Here is a 21025-nt window from a genome sequence, read left to right on the forward strand (position 1 = left end):
ACGCAGTTCGTGGTAGAGCAGCTATTAGGACCCTTTAGATACCGATTCGACTACATAGTGCTGCTTTGCCCCACCTACGTGAATAACCGCACCTGGACGGGCATAGGAGTGAAAGACGACGACTTCTTCGTAGATATCTTAGACCCTAATGAGTTATCCAGCCATTTGAAGTTTTGGCACAAGCAATTCCCCAAGGACACGCAGACACTCCTCATATTGGACGACATTGCCTGCGGGGACGACGTAAAAAGACGCACCTCCGAGCTCGTTAAGCTCGCCTTTAGCGGCAGACACGACAATATCAGCGTTTGGTTGCTTTCCCAGCAGCTTACCAGCGTCTCTAAACCCTTCAGGGAAAACATAGGTTCACTTGTCGTATTTTATACTCCGAGCAAGTCTGACCTGGAAACCATCTTAAGCGACTACGGAGGCGAGATAAGCAAGGAACAGTTACACGAATACATGCGGCATTTAAAGACGCACCAACATTCCAAGATGATCTTCTCTTTGAGGTTTCCGTATTCCATAAAGATATATGGACATTGAGCAGCTCTTAGATGAAGTCCCCGCGCAGTTAGACGAAAGTAACCTTAAGGAACAACTTAACATCCTTGTGTCTTCGGGGAAGTGTAAAGAAATGATAGGTAAGGAACTTACCCATGAGCAAGTTAATAAGTTGTCAGAAGAGGAAGTTAAGAAGTTCCATAAGAGATACGAGGCCGCCCTTGCAAGTAAGACCACGGACGCCGTAGCAGACTCCGCTATCCGACTTGCGACTAAATTGCTTGGACTTGCGCTGCCCATAGACGACGTGGAGCAACTGCGGAAGGACATAAGCGAGGACTACGTTATTGCTCAAGAACTTAAGATAACCTGCGGCTGGTTGTCTTTGAAGTGCGGTAAGTTAATGGCAGTCGCCTCTGCGGCACTTCACGTAGCTCAGCACGTTGACTTGAAGGAACTTACGATGTCTTGGAAGGACTTCAAAAAGGACAGAGAAGTCGAAAAGGTCTTCCAGGCAGCACTTGCTGAGGTACCTGATCAAGTCGCCTCAAGTACTTAGTCAAGTCGTCCTTAAGTACTTGGTCAGGTCGCGCCCAGGTTATTTCCAAGTCGTCCTTAAGTACTTAGTCAAGTACTTATCAAGTCCTTCAAGTCCTTAGATATAAATGAGTGAACCAGAGTCGAAGGTAGAGCAGCCCCAAGAGGAGCAAAAGATTACCAAGGTTAAATCTCCAGGCAGAGTCGCTGCCGGTAAGAAGCTCGCGGAGATGAATAAAAAGAACAAAGCCAAAAAAGAAGAAAAGGTGGAGGAAAAAGAAGAGGAATCCTTCATTAATCCTGGGTACGTCATTGGCGCGTTAGGAGTTGCTATAGCAGCAGGCAGCCTTTACTTACAATGGCGGGCTACGAAGCCAAAAGTAGAACCGCCAACATATCACGCGCCCGTGCACGCACCCGTGGAACCGGCTGTTAGAAAAAGTAAGATCCCTGAAATGGAATAACCTTCTTGCTTCGTAATATAATGTCAACCGCGTTGTTAAAAACTGTTGAAGAAGCTGCTATTATTACTTCCATCGTTGCGGGTATTGGTTGGGTAGGTAAGAAAGTGCTCAAAGAAGACTTTACTGAAGACCCAAGCAAGAGCTTCGCTAACTTTGCTAAGATGACCGCTGCCGTAGGCGGGGCTATCATGCTAAAGGATTACCTACGGAAGGAAAAGTACCTGCCAACGACATAACTCGTGAAAATCCCTGTGATTTTCTAATATATAATGGCTAGCGTGGTCGTAGGCGGAATTGTTGCAGCTTTAGCATTTACGGGAGCTAATTATGGTGGTCAGTATTTGGATAGATTAGTCAGAGGTGATAAAAGCGGAGCCGCTGAGAGGAAGAGACACGACTTGGCGCTGGAGAAATATCAAAGGGACGTGGCGGCTTGGAATGAAAAAAGACAAGCTTACAGGGATTGGTTGGATAAGAACTACCAAGACAAAATGCAGGCGGATAAGAACTTCGAAAATACAGACTACGCCTTTAAGCTCTATGCACAGGCGCACCCCGACTTTAGGTTGAAAAGGCCTCAATTCGAGGATTACTACCAACCGTCTAAAAAACGAAAAGACAATGAATTGGTCTTTGTAGGAGTCGCAGGGCTGGCAGGAGGCGCGGCTTTGGCGTATCTAATATAATGATCGTCTTTTTGGAAAGCGACAAGAATAACTTTACTACTTATTTGAATCCTCCCATCCGCGCGGAAAGGGTTCGGCTGGTTAGTTGCTCTTTGTACAATTCTTGGTATAATTTAGTCAATGGCTTTGTCGTCGGAACTTCCGGCACCAAGCCAAAGTTACCAGATTCCCATTACACCCCCATAACACTGGCTAAGGAGCTAGCAAAGCATGGATATACTCTTACCACAGGATTACCCCATGAAATGAAATTCAAGAAAAATAGTGGAAGCGCTAATTTAAAGGACAGTTCATTGGTAGAACTCCTGGGCCTTACTAGTACCACGATAAATAGCGGCAGTACATATGACGTGAAATGGAAAGTCGCATCCTCTTACGAAGTCTATTGCGACTTGGTCCATAGTTACAACGATGGAGAAAAGTCTTCTCTTATGTTCAAGTTTCTGCCCAAAGGTAATCCATTTGACCCAGTAGAATACACTCCCATTTCTTTGTGCTATGACTTGTCTAATTTAGTAGAAAGCATAAACATCACCATTAAAGTGGACGGAAAGACGGTAGATTTTAACGGACGTAAGATCAATCTCGTCCTGGAATTCATATAATGGGCCGCCTGGAGGACAAACTTAAAAGGATTTACTATGGGCCTGAAGGCTATTGGAAAGGAGCGTCGGCCATCAAGAAACTCGCGACCGCGGCCAGGGTATCAGATGAAACGGCTAAGAACTGGCTAAGAAAACAAACCCTCTGGCAGGTTTATCTTCCCGTGCCCAAGTACATTCCCAGGCCCAGCTTCACCGTAAATACCCCCAATGAAGTTCATCAGGCGGATTTGCTTTTCTTACCGCACGACAAGGTGAGAAAGAAGACCTATAGATACGCTTTGACCGTAGTCGATATCGCAAGCAGATACAAGGACGCCGAACCCATAACCAGCAAGGATTCTGGAGAAGTCGCAGAAGCCCTAGGTAGGATTTATAAGCGCGTCTTGAAATGGCCTAAGCTGCTGCAAGTGGATGCGGGGACAGAGTTCATGGGCGTGGTTACTAAGACCCTGAAAGACCACAGCACTAAGATTAGGAGAGCCGAAGCAGAGTACCACAGGGGTCAGAGCATTGTCGAAAGATTCAATAAGACCCTGGCCGAGCGTCTCTTTGGGTACCAGTATTGGAAAGAGCTGGAAGATCCCTCCAAACGCAACAGGGAATGGACTCAGCGGCTCCCCCAGGTCATCGCGGCTTTGAACAACGAGGCGGCCAGGGCTACGGGAATGAAACCCAAGGATGCCATAAAAAAGAAACACGTGGAGCACAAGTCCTACGTCAGAAGTTCGAGGGCGGTCGGACTAAAGGAAAAAAAGCTCCCTCGCGACATAGTGGTCAGATACCTCTATCAGCCGGGGGAACTCGAAGGTGGCAGCAAGAGAGCCACGGATCCTAACTGGTCTTTGGAAACCTATGAGATTTCAAAGTCCGTCACCAAGGAAGGGCAACCCGTGTTGTATTACCTAAATGGCCCGAGTCGTGGATTTGTCATGGAAGAGCTGCTCATAGTCCCCAAAGACTCAGAGTAGTGCTGCTCCACGCGCCCGATTACACTCTAGGCATGTCAGTCTTACGTTGCCTCTGCAATGGCCGCGCTTGTTGTTGATACGATCCACGGAGAACTGTTGATCGTCATTCGGGTCAAACCTCCATAGTAGAGGTATGTTACATTTGGCACACCTTGCCCCTTTCTTATAGACGTCGTCCACGCATAGGTCGAACGTCATATTTTTTTCTTCGTCGTGCCGCTTGTAGCGAAGGAGTTTCTTAGCAATGTTCTCTTTGGCTATGTCCTCTGGCGTTTTATCGTAACGCAGTTGCGGACCCCAGCTTCTTTTCAACTGTTTGGCATACTCCACACGACTTACGGCGGTGTAGATAAGGTTGCTCCAACACAGCCGCTGGTCTATGATCCATAAGGTTTCTTTTATGGTAAGCCCTTGCGCGCTGTGGACTGTCATGCAATAACCCAAGCGCCAATCTGGATGGGAGGTTATTTTTTCCACCTTTTCTATGGGTACCCAGGCTTTATCATGCGTTACTGCGTTCTGCAGTTGGATGTCGGTACCAGGTACCCAGACGTCTCTTTTTTGCATGCGGGTGTCGTGGGGTTTATAACAAACAGGTACGGGATGCGTAGGGAAGCGCTCTTGGTGTATTTTGAGTAAGTCTTTCTGTATGCGAGACTGTGCTGCGCGTTTGCTGCTCAGCACCAGATCCTTTGGATGCCATGTGTAAAGGAAGTCTTCGTATTTCTTCGCTCGTACGCGTTTGCGCAGCGTCTTGCATTGGTCGGCGTCACTAAGGCCCCTTAATTCCGCTTTCAGGTTTCTTACTTGATCCTTGCTGCGGTAGTCGGTGTTAATTTCCTCCGCATGGTCTGCGAACCCCTTTAGCCATTCGTGGGGCATCTCTCCGGCTATTGGAGGAGGCTGGCAGGGATCTCCGGCGAATATTACTTGACACTTTCCACGGAGGAACTCTACGAATTCTTTGAGGATTTCCAAAGGTACGGTGCAAATCTCATCCCAAAGTATCACCGGAGGTATGTCGTGGATGGCTTCTGGTACCCACTTTTGGCCATTCCAACGAAAGAAGCTGTGGTAGGTCTGCGCGTCGTGGCCCATTTCGCAGAGTTCTCTTTCCAAACGATGCGTTGGCGTTAGCACCTTTAAGGCCGGAAAGAGTTCTAACACACGCGTAGTCTTACCGCTGCCTCCCGTACCGTAAAGGTAAGAGAAGCGTTGGTAGGAAATGGGGTCCTTTACGGTTGGCATGGGCCTCATTGTGGGCATTACGACGCCCCAAGTATTTTCTCCGTGATATTCTACGCGTTCTCTCCAGGCTTTTATTTCTTCGTCTTTGACGCGCCATTGGCCACTTTCTGCTAATTCATCGTCGGTGTAGAATTCTTGCATCTTTTCTAAGACGTGCGGTTTCACGTATAGGGAATCCGTGGCTACGCGCGGGATGTCCTCTTTGTCGAACCGCAGCAGCATCGCGAGAAGGTTAATATGCGCATATGCTAACATACTCGCACGCAGGTGGTAATATTGCGGTCGATGGTCTTGGTAGTAACACAATGCATTCCATTTCTGTTCTTTCTGACCTTCTATGAAGTAGTCCCATTTCTCCACAGACACCATTGTTCCTTGTTCATGGGCGCGCTTAATAAGGAAGCTTAACTCTCCTTCGTCTGTTATCAGGCGTCGCTGCATATGTTTTTCTCCTTCTTTAGCGCCCTGTGTGAATTTACCTATAACAATTCGCGCTGTGGGGTTGTGCTCTGGGAGCCATTGTGTAAAGGCGCTATGACAAAGTATGGCTTCATGCGCCGCGTAGGTAAGCAGCTTACGCTCTTCGAAGAACTTTAACAGCGGTATGGGTATCCATTCCTTCTCCTGCAAGTGCTTTCCATACCACGCGTAGATTATTGGATGCAAGTTCTTTGCGAATTTCCAACTGGTCAATCTAACGAATCCTGTAGCTGGCGCATCGTACTTACCATCTAAAGCCACGCGGAAGAACTGGGAGTCCGGATGTCCGTAACGGTCGTAATATTCCTTACAATCGCCGAGACCTTTGAAACTGGCAGGATAGCAATGTTTCATATCCAGCGACACGTATTCGTCTTCGTCGTACTCCATGTTCCATAGGCCTCCGTGGCCGTGTTCTACGCATGCTTTGGCTACGTCTTTGAACTCTGCCGGCGTGGGTTTCCAGCCGTTTCTTTTCTTGGCAGCCAGAAAGTCCAAACTACGGGAGCTAAGCACTTCGTCTGAGAAGTCTTCTCCTAAGGTCTCGCACGCGCTTTGGATGCGCTGGTGTTCAACTTCGGGGCGGTAAAGAGTACCGTCTTGCGTCATAAACTGACTTCCTTCTGAATCCATTAGCCAAACGGAGTTCTCGTGGATTAAATCTGCAAGTGGCGACTCCTTGTAGACCTTGGTTTCTTTTTTTCGTGGGAATCTAAGTTCTCGCCACGCATGCCCGTTGTGTTGGTAAATTACGATAGGCGCACCACGGCCGCCGTACTTATGCGTCCCGGAGTAAATGAAGCCGTCGGTAATATCTTTCACATGGATTCGCCTCTCCAGCGCCGTTTCTAACTTCTTGATGTTGTCTATCGACCCTCCGGTCCTATTAGTATCTTTTTCCCATTTCCTGATGGCTTCTCTTCTCTTTAAAGTCAGTTTACCGCCCCGAGAGGAGTCTTCAAAGAACTCTCTTACTAACTTCCCTACGCAGTTACCGGGATGTCGCATCGGTTTCAACTTCTTAACGTCTGGCGTCTTTATCTCGTACGCACCGTAAATGACTACGGTAACCGGGTAAGCAACCTCGTAGAACAACATGTCTATTCCTACCAATGCTCCCGGGCGTGTGTTTTCGTTTAAGACAAACAGGTCCTTCTTACCAGACGCCCTGATAGGATTGCGCCCCTTTTCTATCATCCACTCGCCGTCTAAATACTTTATGAACGTTAGCTCCAACCGGTAGTTACCTTCGGGTATTAAGTTAATTATTCTTTCAGCCCTTTCTTCTGTCATCGTCTCGTCCGTATCTCCCTCCATAAATGTTGTGAAGGCAAAGTCAGCATCCAGGCGATCCAACACCTGAGTTCGCAGTCGGCGCACAGTTTTATTTCGAATGCTTGTGATGGCGTCCATCTATATGTAAAGGATATTTTAACCTCCGTTTGCGATATCTTTGATTCCCAACACAGCAGCAGTAAGGACTTATCACGCGGCTTATTCCCGCTGCCGGCGCCTTCCTTAAACCGCCTGTAAAACCCGTAAATCTTTGACATTGACCGCGAGTCCCCCTTACTGCTGCTTATACAGTAAAAGGTGAATAGTCTTTGTTACAAACTGTGCATCATTAACGTAAAGGAGAAATAATATTGGTCCAAGTATTGACCCTTGTGGAACCCCATATGATATTGGTAGATTATTTGATTTTACATCATCAATACAAACATATTGTTTTCGATCTTTAAGATAGCTTTGAAACCACTTTAGCGCTCCATCCGAAAGTCCATAATAAGATAGATTGTCAAGGAGAATGTTGTGGCTAACAGTGTCAAAGGCTTAATAGATAAATCAAGGAATACTCCCAAGGAAACCTTACCGTTATCAATAGAATCGTTTATTCTTGAGGCAAAATCAAGAATCGCCAACGTTGTACTTCTTTTCTTTCTGAACCCGAATTGATAGTCATAAAGTAGATGGTTACTTTCTAAATGTTCAGTTAAATTTTCAGAAATTATTTTTTCAAACATGATATTTTTGAGAGAATAGGCAATAATGATATTGACCTGTAATTAGACACATGCTCACGATCCCCATTTTTGAAAATAGGAACAACTTTGGCTATTCTCATTTCGTCTGGAAATATACAGGTTTTTGTGGAAGAATTGAACATAAAAGTTAGTGGCTGACATATAAGCTCTGCTATCATCTTTACAAAGTATGAAGGCAAACCATCATGGCCTACTGCTTTGGAACAGTCAAGGCTGTAAAGTTCATCTAGCACTCTAAAATGTAATATTGGTTCAAAGTGTAATTCATTGTGACAATTAATCTTCATCCAGTCTTTATAAGAGGTGTTGTTATTATCTTTAAATGTTTTAGCTAAGGATGGCCCTACATTTGTAAAGAAGGTATTAAAGACATTTGCTATGTCAGTCTTTCGTGTGTAACGTTTGTCATTGTAGATTACGGAAGGGATGTTAACAGGTTGAGCTTTTTTCTTATTCAATATTTCATTGATGACTTTCCAAGTGCCTCTCACATTGCCTTGCGCCTTATCTAGCATTGTCTTATAATATTCTTTTTTTGCGGTTCTAATCAAGTGATTCAGCTTGTTTCGGTAATTACGGAATTTTGCGATATTTTTCGCTGTTGGAGTTTTTAGTTTTAATCGATACTACAATTTATTCTTTCTCCTAATAGAACGCAGTATTCCTGGGGTGATCCAGGGTTTTTTTAATGTACTTGGATGGACTCGTACATCTTTTATCGGAAAGTGCTTATCATACAGCTTGGTTATTGTGTTAATCAGATAGTCATACTGAGCATTAGGGTCTTTACTTTTGTATATTATTGACCAGTCTACCTGAGAAACGTCTTGACGAAATTCATCTTCACTTTGGCTTGAAAAAATACGTTTGCTAATTTTCTTATGAAACTTTTTGAGATGTTTTTGCAAACTTTAAAATAAAAACAGGGAGATGATCTGAAATGTCTGTATAAAGAATACCAGGGTGAATATCGTCGGCTTGGTCAAACGCATTAAGATAAATATTGTCAATTAAAGTGGCAGAGGAAGTGGTTAGCCTTGTCGGTTTTACTATTGAGGGAAAATAGGAATAAGATAAAAGATTATTAAAGAAAGAAGATGTCTCTTCATTTCTGTCAACTTTTAGGAGGTCGATATTGTAATCTCCAGCTATAAAGCAGTTCCTAGCATTATTTCCTATCTTGTCTAGAAGAGTTGAAAAACAATTCACGTAACTATCTATGCTGGTTTTTGGTGTTTTATACGTCACGCCAATTAAGGTCTTAATGTTCATTTTTTCCATTTCGACAAAAAGAAACTGAATGTCATCACATTTCTTGAAATTGTAATCAGTACTTATGTACAAAGCTACGCCACCACCTCCGTCTTCATTCGGCCTGTTTAAGAATACGGGGGAATGATAATTCGGAAGTACAAAAAGATTAATGTCATCACTGTCTTTCAGCCAGGTCTCGCTTAGCGCAATGACATCAAAGCGTAAGCTGAGAGAATTAAGATAACATTCAAGATCCAGGAAGTATTTGCGTAAACTTCTAATATTAAAATGGATAAATGAAAACTCTATGTTATTTTTAGTAATATCATTGAAACTTTCTTCTACGTAATATCTACATTTTTCGGTCATTTTGTCTATTCTATTAAAAACACGCTCGTCTGAATCACAAAACTTATCAATAAAGTTAGCTTTTGATTTGTTACAACTATCATCTCTAAAGGGGTGGAAAGACAAAGCGTTTAAGTGATCTAGATCATAGAAACGACTAGATCCATGTTGTAATTCAAAAAGTGCCAATTGAAATTCATCATGAGTTAAAGACATGAAAGGTAAAGCTTCAGCAATGCACTTGGGACACAGGAAGTCGATAGAATCCTGTTCATTAGTATTTCGCACGCACTTCAGGTGTGAAACATTGTTACAATGCGAGCATTGTATAATTTCCATACAATTTGAATAGATCCGTTTACTACATGAAAGGCAAAATTTGCATTTAGATTTTGTAGCAGACATTTTTTCTTGCTAGGAAAGTTAAAATGCATATGCGAAAGTTGATAAGCTAGTTCTAATTGTTGATTAAAGAGAACTATTATAGTCTACTTAGCTTGATTGAAGTCCAATTTTCCAGGATTTGATTTATCATGTTTTTCCTTGGTCAGTTTCCCTTGTGACTTGAGTACATCCAAGACTCGCATTCATTAAGCCATCTGATCTGATACCGGCGCTTGCTCCCAAAGTTCCAAAAGGATGAAGTCGGCTTGGAGTCTGAAACGCGCGATTCTTGATGACTAAACGATCCATTCTAAAGTACGCAATTTTGCCCTCTTTACGTGCTTCTTCTAGGCGACCTTGTTGTTCTTGTCTTCTCTTTAGAACTCTGGATGACAGGTCTTCATTAACAAAAATTCCAGTGCCTTTCAATGATCTACGTTTATCTAAGACAGATTCTCGATCCTTATAACGGAGGAATTTCACAACGATCTGTCTTGGCTTGTCTATATGGGGTTTGCCCGTTCGATGTGCTCTCTCAATCTCCACGTTCTCGGGAAACATGCCCATCTTTTCCTTTAGAATAGTTTTTACTTTGTTTTCGGTGGTGGACCCGCTTTCGTTGTTGTCTTCATTGATTCCACTTATTCGAACGTTATTTCTCCTGCTTTGGTTTTCCAGATAGTCTATCTTGTCTTCTGCTTCAAGACGATCTTCTCTTACTAGTTCGAGTGAGTTAGAAACTTCTTCTAGCTTTCTCACCTTCGACTTCACTTCATCGATGTCATTTTGAGAGAACTGTAGACTATCTTTAACTTCTTGTATCTCACGATTTAATTTATCAAAACGATTATTGAAACAGTCAATCAGAACATTAACAAAGCTTTTGAAACTATTTTCTTGAACTTAACCTTAAGTAATTCTTTAACTATATCTAAACTTATTTGTGCGGAGCTGTTGATATTAACATCCGCCATCTTCGCCCGCTTCGCATCACTTCTTCTTGAAGCTGTTGTGCCTATGTTTCTGCTAAAATTAGTTCACACCTCACGAAATTGACTGTTATCTATTTGATTAGTTGGTTGGCATTAAATTAAATCCCAAACACGTACGAATAAAAACAAACATGTTTTGATGTTTCTTGTTTTTGCTTTACTCTTGTTAGTTTTTGAAAATGTATAAAAAGTAGAATTGCCACAATCTATCACTGATTCATTTCATAGGGTTTGCATGCATTTCAAATATTAGTGGTCTTCTTCCATGAGTTTGAGATGATGCAATTCTTTAATTAGTTTCTAGAAGAAAGGGTGGAAGGGCGTTCTGATCCCTGGTGGCATGGCTGGGATAGTAAAAGATCAACCTCATTTTGCATTTCAAATTCAATATGGACTTGATGAATCCAGCTTACGAATAAAAATAAACGTGTTTTGTTATGTTTCTTGTCTATTCTTTACTCTTGTTAGTTTTGGAAAATGCATGCACCGTCCAACAGATTTAGTTTGAATTGTAATATAGCTACGGAATTTTCCGATATAAGTTACTTATTTCCCGGTCGGGAAATAACTTGCACGTGACAATAATCATCGTGTTGCTACTCTCCTCGCTTTTTGGTAGAGAAATACAAGACCGTATGTGAGTTGTATTTGTAAAATCATGGTCAGTTTTCATGCATTTAGCTTGCCAAATAAAGTTCTCATTTCGTAAACTGACTTCTCAATATTTCTCAATTATTGCTATATAACAAAACACTTAATGTCTGGTCCCTCGGGAAATTAGTTAGTTTTGTTTTCCCTTGAGTCTCGGGAGAGTAGAAAAGTAAATCTATTTCCCTCGCGACAAGACATTAAGTGTAATATTTGTGAACTGCAGGCTTACATATTGTTTCTCTCTGAACCTTGGATAACATTTCATAGGGTTTGCATGTATATCAAATATTAGTGGTCTCAATGGCGGATCCAACCCAATTTGGGGGGGGGGGGGGGGGGGAGGACTAATTGTGTTTCTTCTTTCAACGAGAGCGAGATCTAGAAGCCCCGGATTTGTTGTTCGTTTCAAAAGCTAAGCCGGGCCCTAAGAAACGGCTTATTACGGCAAAACTTTGACCGAACATAAAAATCCAAAAAATGATTTACCCAAGCTAATTGTTTGTACAACTGAAGAAAAACTGTTCCATTGTTTCGGTCATAGTAAAATTGCCACTTGTTTTGAAGCTACTTTTGAGAGTGTTGAAAGTATGTCATGTAAAAAAATCGACTAAAAATTCTTTATTCAAGTTACACGCGAAAAAATCACTCCACTAACTAAGAAAATAGAACACTTAAAGTTTTTCATATTTTAAAGGTTTAATCTTGCATAGTTTTAGGACAGGAGGTCTCTAATTCTGTTCATTTTTAGACCCCTCTAATTAGCATATTGACGCCCTAAAAGAAATGTTTTAATTTCTTGGAAATAAAACAATATTTTCAATCACTAAGTGTGTAGGGGTTTGTATTACATCATAGCCTACCTCACTTCAAAATATGAGAGAAATCGATTTTTTCACACTTGCCACGAAATGTTTGGGTTTTATTGACATCCACTCTTACGCATTCTGCTTTCCATGCATCGCGAGCTTTTTAGGTTTGAGCTTCAAAAGACATTTCATGATATTTTAAAGCAATGTTATTCGAGGGGTAGATTGATCGTCCATTGAGGCTTGAACGGTAACGCAATTGTAAACTTAACACAAAAGTAATACCGCCTTGCAAGGAACAACGAAAACGCTCGTTCGTTTTTTAAAAACGCGTGACACAGATTAATGAAACGCATGATAAGTTTTATTTTAAACACTTTTTCTACCAGTGACAGTGGGCTCCCTGTAAAAGATTGTAGCATACTGGATTCACAAAGTCTATATTGAATTTGAAATGCAAAATGAGGATGGTCTTTTACATATCCCAGGCATGCCACCAGGGATCTGAACGCCCTTCCACCCTCTCTTCTAGAAACTAAATAAAGAATAAGATCATATCACAAACCCTTAGAAGAAGAACCAAGTGCGAATCCAGGGGGGGGGGGGGGAGGGGGGGAGGGGGGGGGGGGCTTAGGTGGGCTGAACCCACCTTCAGCATAAAAAAACAAACAAAACAAAACTGAAGAATTAGATGCTTTGTTTATTGTTTTCCTTTGTTTTCCGTTGTGTCGACGGAAGAAACACAAACATCTATTGGACTGTGCATGCATTTTCCAAAACTAACAAGAGTAAAGAATAGACAAGAAACATGACAAAACATGTTTGTTTTTATTCGTAAGCTGGATTCATCAAGTTCATATTGAATTTGAAATGCAAAATGAGGTTTATCTTTTACTATCCCAGCCATGGCGCCAAGGATCAGAACGCCCTTCCACCCTTTCTTCTAGAAACTAATTAAAGAATTGCATCATCTCACACTCTAAGAAGAAGACCACTAATATTTGAAATGCATGCAAATCCTATGAAATGAATCAGTGATAGATTGTGGCAATTCTACTTTTATTTCATACATTTTCCAAAACTCAAAAACGAAAAACAAAAAAACGTAACAAAATACGTTTGTTTTTATTCGTACGTGTCTGAGATGTAATTTAATGCCAACCATTTAATCAAATAGATAACAATCAATCTTGAGGTGCGAACTAATTTTAGCTGAAATATAGGCACAGCAGCTTCAAGAAGAACTCAGTTAAATAAGATATATAATTCAGATTGGTTTTGGAATGAAACTATTTCCTATATATTTATATCAAGAAGAACTGAGTTGGATAAGATATAAATCATATTGGTTCTTGAATGAAATTATGTTTCATCGATGAAAGCACTTGATTGTAAACTTGCGGTACATTTACTTTTGATCCAATTGTATAATAACTAATTATATTTTTAAATTAATAATTAAAGTCAAGCGCATCCTTTTCGTTATTCCTTGGTTACGCCAAGGTGACATGAATATTGGGCCGACACTAGAAAATCAAACCATCGTGTGGCGAACTCGTGGATACTAGCTGCGCTTTTCAGGGATTGGGCTCCTTGTCTAATGCTTGTTGACATTCGAAGGATTCCAGTATTCTGCTCGATTCACATTTTAAATACTCAATTTTAAAATATCTGAGTTCTAACGCGCGATCTGATTGGCCAAAAAGCCACTTTAGATGAGAGTATCTAAAATGCTCACGTCATCATATTTTTTTCAGAAAGTTTTTCACTCTTCTCAAAGCGACAATCGCAGCAGTTTTTCCGGGTTGTTTACTTCTTGTGCCATCGAAAATATAAATATTACTTTTGAAAAATAAACGTTAAGAGAACAATATTTATTGGACTTTTTCAAGCAAATTCTTTACGCGCTTCTTGAACGCTTCAGCAATCTACTTAACTTATCTCCCTTTTCTCCGTGTTTTCTCCAATGTTGTCAAACATTGTGAATATCTTTTTCATATTTCCTTATTAAAGGATAATGAGGTTTAAGAAGATTTGTGCTTTTTGATGTTTTAAATCTAATTTTCTATCTTTCTCTTGCATGGACTTAAGGAATTTAAACAAAAAAGCTGTCGACAACACACAATTTCATAAAATTTATCTTTGTTTTTTTAACTTAAGCTTATAAGTCAACAAATTATTTCGCATCCCCCCCAAAAAACACTAAACAGGCCGTGTCTATTTAAAGATCTTAATTACATTTTTAAAGCAAATCCAATTCGGTGGCAGCTAAATGGCAGCTTTTTATAATTTTAACGGTAATTTCAAATATTTTTTTGTTATATTTTTATGTAAAAGTTAACTGTAAAATGTATAACCATATTTCTTTTTTGTTCGGCGTTTCTGGGGCGCAAACAAGTTTTCGGTTTTTTATTTCGCGGTCCCCGTTTGTGTCTGTTTGATAAATATAATTATTACTTTATTAGCATGTGTCAATCACAGGTCTATAAATAGCGAATTTAATTGCACATCAGACCATAATTCTTCTGGAAGCACAAAAGCACAACTAATCTATCAAGGTATGTTTCCAGCTTCTTTTGCAACACCTTTCTTCTAGTCTTCTGAAACTTTTAGCCTACAAAAAATGCATCTGTTTCCAATACTCTGCGCATTGAATCTAATAGTTATTGGATTGTTAGCGAGCCAATGAACATTTTCGTCGTGCGTTTTATTGTAATAAACATTTTCTCGGATAGTAATGATGAAAAGGTAAATTATACATCGTGAAAAGATGAAAAAAAGTACTGACGTTTCGGACGCTAGTCCTTCGTCGGAGTCTCCGACGAAGGACTAGCGTCCGAAACGTCAGTACGTTTTTTCATCTTTTCACGGTGTATAATTTACCTTTTCATCATCACTGTTTCATTAGGAACACCGACGCAGCTCACACTAGTTTTTAGCTAGTTATATCATTCTCTCGGATAGAGTAATAAACCAGAATTTTTCACCTTTTTGTGTTTAAATTAACAACAAAATAAGGTTTAAACAAAAGTAGTCGAGAAATTCGGGATAAAATCGCATGCGCACTGAAAACGATTCTTAAAGTAAAAACTGGCTTATACTGCTAGTAGTGCTAGTGGCTAGTCACTACTCATGCTTTTTTCCCTGTACACAAAAGCGTTTTCACACATAAGAGGCTAGTCATTCCAGAACAAGTTTTTCGAATTGGTCGCCATATTTCAATTCGGTGTAGCAGATATCAGAGTTACATTTTTCAGCTTTCAAACGATTGTTGATTGAATGTCAATGTATAAAGTCTTCGCAAAACATGATTGCAAAGAGACATGCGAGCTACCTCAAAAATGGCGACTGTTGTGATATACTTAGTTATTGGTTTTACTGAAGAAATAAGACTATTTGATGCCAGCTTTGCTATAAAGTTGAGTGTTATGCTATTCTTATTTTATTACGATATCATGTGTATAAATCGCCTGCAATGACATGCGAAAATATTTGCCTTTCTTTCATTTCATATATTCATAATTCGAGCTTTTCGGCGTTTTTCTCCTTGAAATATTTGTTAAAGTATTGAAAATACCACTGTACTGCAGGCAAAAATGATAACACCTATATGTGTTTATTGTGTTTGCTTATGGATCTTTGATTAGAAAATTCGGGAAGTTATATTTTTTGCCCATCAAAGTTGTAAACATTGTTTGCATAGTCATTTATAAATTGGTCAAAACTTTTGTAATTTCAAATGCTCGAGCCGAAATAGTGCATATTTTAGTTATATGTATCTTTGCCGGAAAGGGAATCTCGATATCACAGCAGTCGAACAATTTTCTTGGGTGTTTAAGAAAGTATCAAATGCAGTATAATTATGTTTATCTGTTTATCTTTATTCTCGAGTACTTTTTTGACTTTTTTAAAACTACCACACAAAATTCATTTAGTGATGTGATGTCTTTGTTATCTGTGCTTTCGACTTATCGTGTCAGTTGATTAGTTAGAAAAATTGGGGAAAATAGAGCAATTATCAATTATCTGCAAGGGCGTAGTCTAAAAATCATTTCTTTGAGAACATTTTTTAGCCAATTTTACATGTAGCTGATTAGTTTTAAATAACTGTGAAAATTATAAGAAAGAGAAATAAATAAATCGAACACCGAGACATTTTCCTACAAGCTAAATGCATGGGTACGATGTGTTGAGCCTGCATTATTATCTCACAGCACAGCAGTTCGCGCATGGTCATGCAAAATGGCCCCTGGTTATAAAAAAATGCATCTGTTTTCAATACTCTGCGCGTTCAATCTAATTGTTATTGGATTGCTAGCGAGCAAATGAACATTTTCGTCGTGCGTTTTATTTCAATAAACATTTTCACGGATAGATTAATAAACCAGTACATAATTTAAGAATAGCTTTCAGTGCGCATACGGTTTTAACCCGGATTTCTCACCCCGTTTTGCTTAAATTAACAACAAAATAAGGTGTAAACAATAGCAGTGGAGAAATTCGGGATAAAATTGCATGAGCACTGAAAACAATTCTTAAAGTATGAACTGGTTTATAATGCTAGTAATGCTAGTGGCTAGTTTTTAACTCGTGGATACGCGAAGCGTAGAAACGAGTTATTGTGAGAGGTCTGAATATGCAAATGCGTCATTCACTCACTCACTCGCTCGCTCATTTGTTAGCAGATCGAGAATCAAACGTTTGTCGATCGTTTTACGTCATCTGATTACGAAGGTTACACGACACTAACAAGAAGAAAGCTCTTTTATAGACCCTTTTGATAAATCCCACAATGGTTTATTTTCCGCGTTTGACGTCAAATTTATTCTTTTGAAATATTAAAAAAAAAAAAACCTGAAAAGAAAGCATCGTGGGATTTATTAAAAAGGGTCTATAATACAGATTACTTTGTTATTTATATGAGGATACGAAATGCTGATGTTCCATGTGGGATATATTTCTAGCACTTGTAGACGCCGTGAGGACCCACTGTGCATGCGCACACTCGCACATAGTTTTTTCTTCGAACTATTGCTATTAAAAGAAACAAGGAAAGATGCAAGTTGAAGTAATATTATTCTATGAGTGCCTGAAATAAAATTTCAATGAGTTAAACCTTTTTTTTCTGATGTATTATTATTATTATTACAATATTTCGCAAGTCACGTGATATGTGAAGTCAGTCATGTCACGTGTTCAGATGATTGACAACACGAGTCATCCTTTCAACAAAGTTTCTTTACCATAGCATTCATTGTAATGACTATTGGCGCGAGGAAGACCGGCGATAATGTATGGCCACGTGACATGTGACGTCAGTCATGTCACGTTCTCAGATCACTCACAGCACAAGGTTTACCCATTTCAGACCAAGTTTCGTTACCATAGAATTCATTGTAATAAGTATTTGCAAAAATCGGCCAAAATGTTTTGGTTCATAAGTCACGTGATATGTGATTGACAACACTAGTCTTACCAATGCTACCAAGTTTCGTTACTATAGCACGCCTCGTTAAGGCGTTATGGCCTAGGGGCCACCAGATGCGTGCGCATAGGGCCACGAGATGCGGGTCCATTAGAGGTGGCGACGATGTGGCCACCAGAGGTATGTGGAAGCCAATTTCGTTAAAATAAGTATTATTTCATTTGATGAAATGATAACATGCAATTTTTCTTAAGTCAAAACTCCTACTCGATGTTTGGTTGTTAACCCATGTGATATGTGACGTCACGTCATATCACGTGGTCAGATCACTCACAACACAAGGCTCACCCAATGTGACAAGTTTTTGGTTACCATACCATTTATTGTAATGACTGTTGGCGAAAATCGGCAATGTTTTGTTCGTAAGTCACGTGGTATGTGACGTCACGTCACGTCACGTGGTCAGATGGCTGACAACACAAGTCTCACCCATCGTTCTCACCTATCGTGGCCAAGGGGCTAGGAGATGCGTGTGGGGCCAGGAGATGCGGGCCACAGGATGTAGGTGGCACGTGCTAACCTTGCTTGGATTATCTTGTATATTCAGTTTTGAGCTCGTAGGTCGAATGATTCCTGGAATAAAACACACAGCCCGCCTTTGGAATTGAAAACAGAGAAAGCGTTTTCAAATAGATCTTCTTCCAATTATGCTCTATGACTCAGTTGACTCTATCGAAGTCCTAGTCGAAGTCGTCTTTCGTATTAATTGAAGTTCAGACAATTAATTCATCACAGAATTCGCTTCCAAACTCAACAAAATAGCAAAGAACTAGGTATTAAAAGGAAAATAAAAAGGACGATTTCTCATCTTCTTAGATAAATTGAGTATTTCAAATATTAGATCGAGTGAAATACTTGGAATCCTTTGAGAATGTCAGCAAGCATAAGGAGGACACAGGAAGACCAATCTTCGAAAAGTGCAATAAGCATCCACGAGTTCGCCAAAGGGCGTTTGATTTGTGAATCAATGATTTTAAAACCTGTGACTCAAAGCTTAGTTAGGTAGTTCATAGTTATTCCGGATAACTGCGCATGCACAGAATATAAAAATGTCGGAATCTTAGACATATCTGCATTCTCGTACCCAGTGATCCTCCTTTCGTTCCTTCCCAAAAGCCTCTTCGGCATTTGGTATAAGGCGGATACTGGTCTGCGTATCACCTTATTTAATTCTACTACTTAAGTTCTGCAAAAAAATTTAAATTTTCAGGATCGCTCTGCAGTAAAGAAGCTTCTTACAGAATGGCCAAGAAAATTCTGTTGATATTGGTATTGTGCATGGCCTCGGTTTTCCTGTCGAATGGCGTGGAAGGTAAGGTTGAATTTGTACATCAGTACTAGTGTAAACATATTGCCAGAAATTCCGAATGGTCCTGCGCAGTAGGTTCTCTAGACCTTAAAGACAATTCAAGTTTATGAATAAATGCAGAAAATATATGGGTTCCCACAGGATTTGTAGTATTTTCTCAATGCTCAAGATCTTAAACTCCTCATATGCTTATCATTTTGCAAGACACGATATGGAATTGTCATATAACTTAATCGTCATTTCTTCGTGTAGACATAGAAACAAAGCCTTGTTGCGTCACAACTGAACTGGCATAATTATGTAAATTGCTTTATAAAGTGAATGCTTTGTAAAATTCAAACATTAAAATCTCCTGACGCGTGAATACGACTCACGAAACAGTTCTGTAGAGAACATATTGTGGTCGTGTGATTTCTTCACTTAACACACACACACACATATATATATATATAATATATATTTATATACACTCAATTGAAGAATCGTTGTCGGGTTCAGAAACATAGAAAAAAAAAAGATGAGACCGAAATGGCACATGGGAAATGACATAATTATATTATAATTTATTCATTTGCGCCATATGTGCAGTTGGTTTAGAATGCCAAACGCGTATTAAAAACAGTAGATGATGCAACGGGTCGGCGGTCACAGCATGCATCTAATTAACGTACTTACCATATATTTCGGTCTCAGCTTCTAAGTTCTATGTTTCTAAACCCGACAACGATTCTTCAATTGAGTGTATACTTTATTGCAGAGAGGTTGTAGACACATTTATACAAATACCCAACAACGCTTTTGCAGGTGAACTTAATGTTATGCATTTTCTTGATCATCTGGGATCATGTTTCAATTTCAGTCAACACCAGGGGACTTTCATGCCAATGTAGTAGAAAAACTGCTGTAGGGAATCTTTGGTTTTGGAGAAGTTCTTGCCCGGGTGGATACAACTACAAAGGTTCTTGCAGAATTCTCTTGAATGTTTGTTGTTTCCCAAGTCATGGATAACTGGTTATAGATAAACTGAAGTTAACTAAAAGCTCAGTAGTTCAAAAAAAAAAAAAAAAAAAAAAGATAAATTGGTCAAATGAATAGTGATTAATTCAAAGATTCAAACTTAAATGTCTTCAGAGTGATAACTTCGAAGCAAGCATATGTTGTAATCATGAGCAAATGAACTACAAATAAAATCACAGGAACTCAAAAAGATGGTAGTTTTTGTGCTTTGAATAATTAATATTAATAAAAATGCACTTCAAGAGACGAGGGCAGCACATCGAATGTTGATTATTATCTCCAATTCGGGGGCTGTTCATTCAGAAAATGTTCATTCATTTACTCCCCAAAGTAAGCCAAGCTTTTAATATACGATTTTCTTTACAAATACTTTTTACCTTGTCTTCGATTCTCCGGGTTTGTGAAGAAATTATTGTTTCTTGAAAGAAAGTTCGAGTTATTGACTCAAGCAGGCAACATCGTTGCACTCTTTGATATCGATCAAAGCCGAGAACTGAATATACTACTAGAGTTTATTTTATGAGAGAGAAAATGATTATTTTTACAGACAAACTAAGCAATGCATCAGTTTTCTAATTGCTATAACTTATCTTATAAAAACGAGATAGAGTGGAGATAGAGTGCAAGCAATATAACCGTGAAATAGGACATTTGCATGATGGCATCATTTGTTGCTAATTAAATGAACAAAAGGAATTGTGCAAAGGAGTCTGGTAGTAGAGGTCAATGACGCCATCGTGCAAACCTCCTATTTTAGTCATACTAAATAGCACAATTTCATGCAAATTCCATTGTTTGCTATTGTTTAATTAGCACTATTTTGTACTATTTAGTAATTAGTGTTTCACGGATTAATTGTTTGCACTCTAAAGAATGATCAATTAGCTATATAAAAATATCGATCAAAGATTTCAGCAAGGCTAATATCATCACGCTCAAGTTTAGATAATGGTATGCACTGAATTCACAAGTAATCCTCTTAGCTTCTCCCATTAGCATTTTGTTGTATTTTCGATTCTTTTCTTTACATTTTAACACAAAGTATGATCTCGACTTCCTATTCTTCCCGCGCTCTCTCTCTCTCTCTCTCTATAGCGATTTACACGTGCGAATATGCAAATTACGTTTATAGTCCTTTACGTCATGATCTCGCACACACTCCCCACCTGACGAAAGTCAATAGATTTATTCTTGAATTTTAACGAGTAATAACAGTGTCTATTTCTCTATCATCCACGAAGG

The 21025-nt window shown here is 39.7% G+C and overlaps 2 protein-coding genes across 2 annotated transcripts; one reads left to right on the forward strand and one right to left on the reverse strand.

The window, feature by feature from the left end:
* Positions 1-8128: 8128 nt before the first annotated feature.
* On the reverse strand, positions 8129-17890 carry LOC116286615 (uncharacterized). Its single transcript, XM_089026085.1, has 2 exons — positions 17887-17890; positions 8129-10425 (listed from the first exon to the last, which is right to left on the reverse strand). The coding sequence occupies exons 1-2, from the start codon at positions 17888-17890 to the stop codon at positions 9671-9673; spliced, it is 759 nt and encodes a 252-aa protein (XP_088882211.1). The 3' UTR covers positions 8129-9670.
* LOC148914050 (delta/kappa-actitoxin-Avd4a-like) lies at positions 14470-19845 on the forward strand. The gene is made up of 3 exons (XM_089040002.1): positions 14470-14530; positions 18668-18769; positions 19626-19845. Exons 2-3 carry the CDS (start codon positions 18700-18702, stop codon positions 19772-19774), a joined length of 219 nt encoding a protein of 72 aa, XP_088896128.1. The 5' UTR covers positions 14470-14530; positions 18668-18699; the 3' UTR covers positions 19775-19845.
* Positions 19846-21025: the final 1180 nt, after the last annotated feature.

This window comes from Actinia tenebrosa, unplaced genomic scaffold (assembly GCF_029948245.1).
Source record: "Actinia tenebrosa isolate PJP-AT-01 unplaced genomic scaffold, QUT_ActTen_1.0 PGA_scaffold0__85_contigs__length_37466705, whole genome shotgun sequence".
NCBI lineage: Eukaryota > Metazoa > Cnidaria > Anthozoa > Actiniaria > Actiniidae > Actinia > Actinia tenebrosa.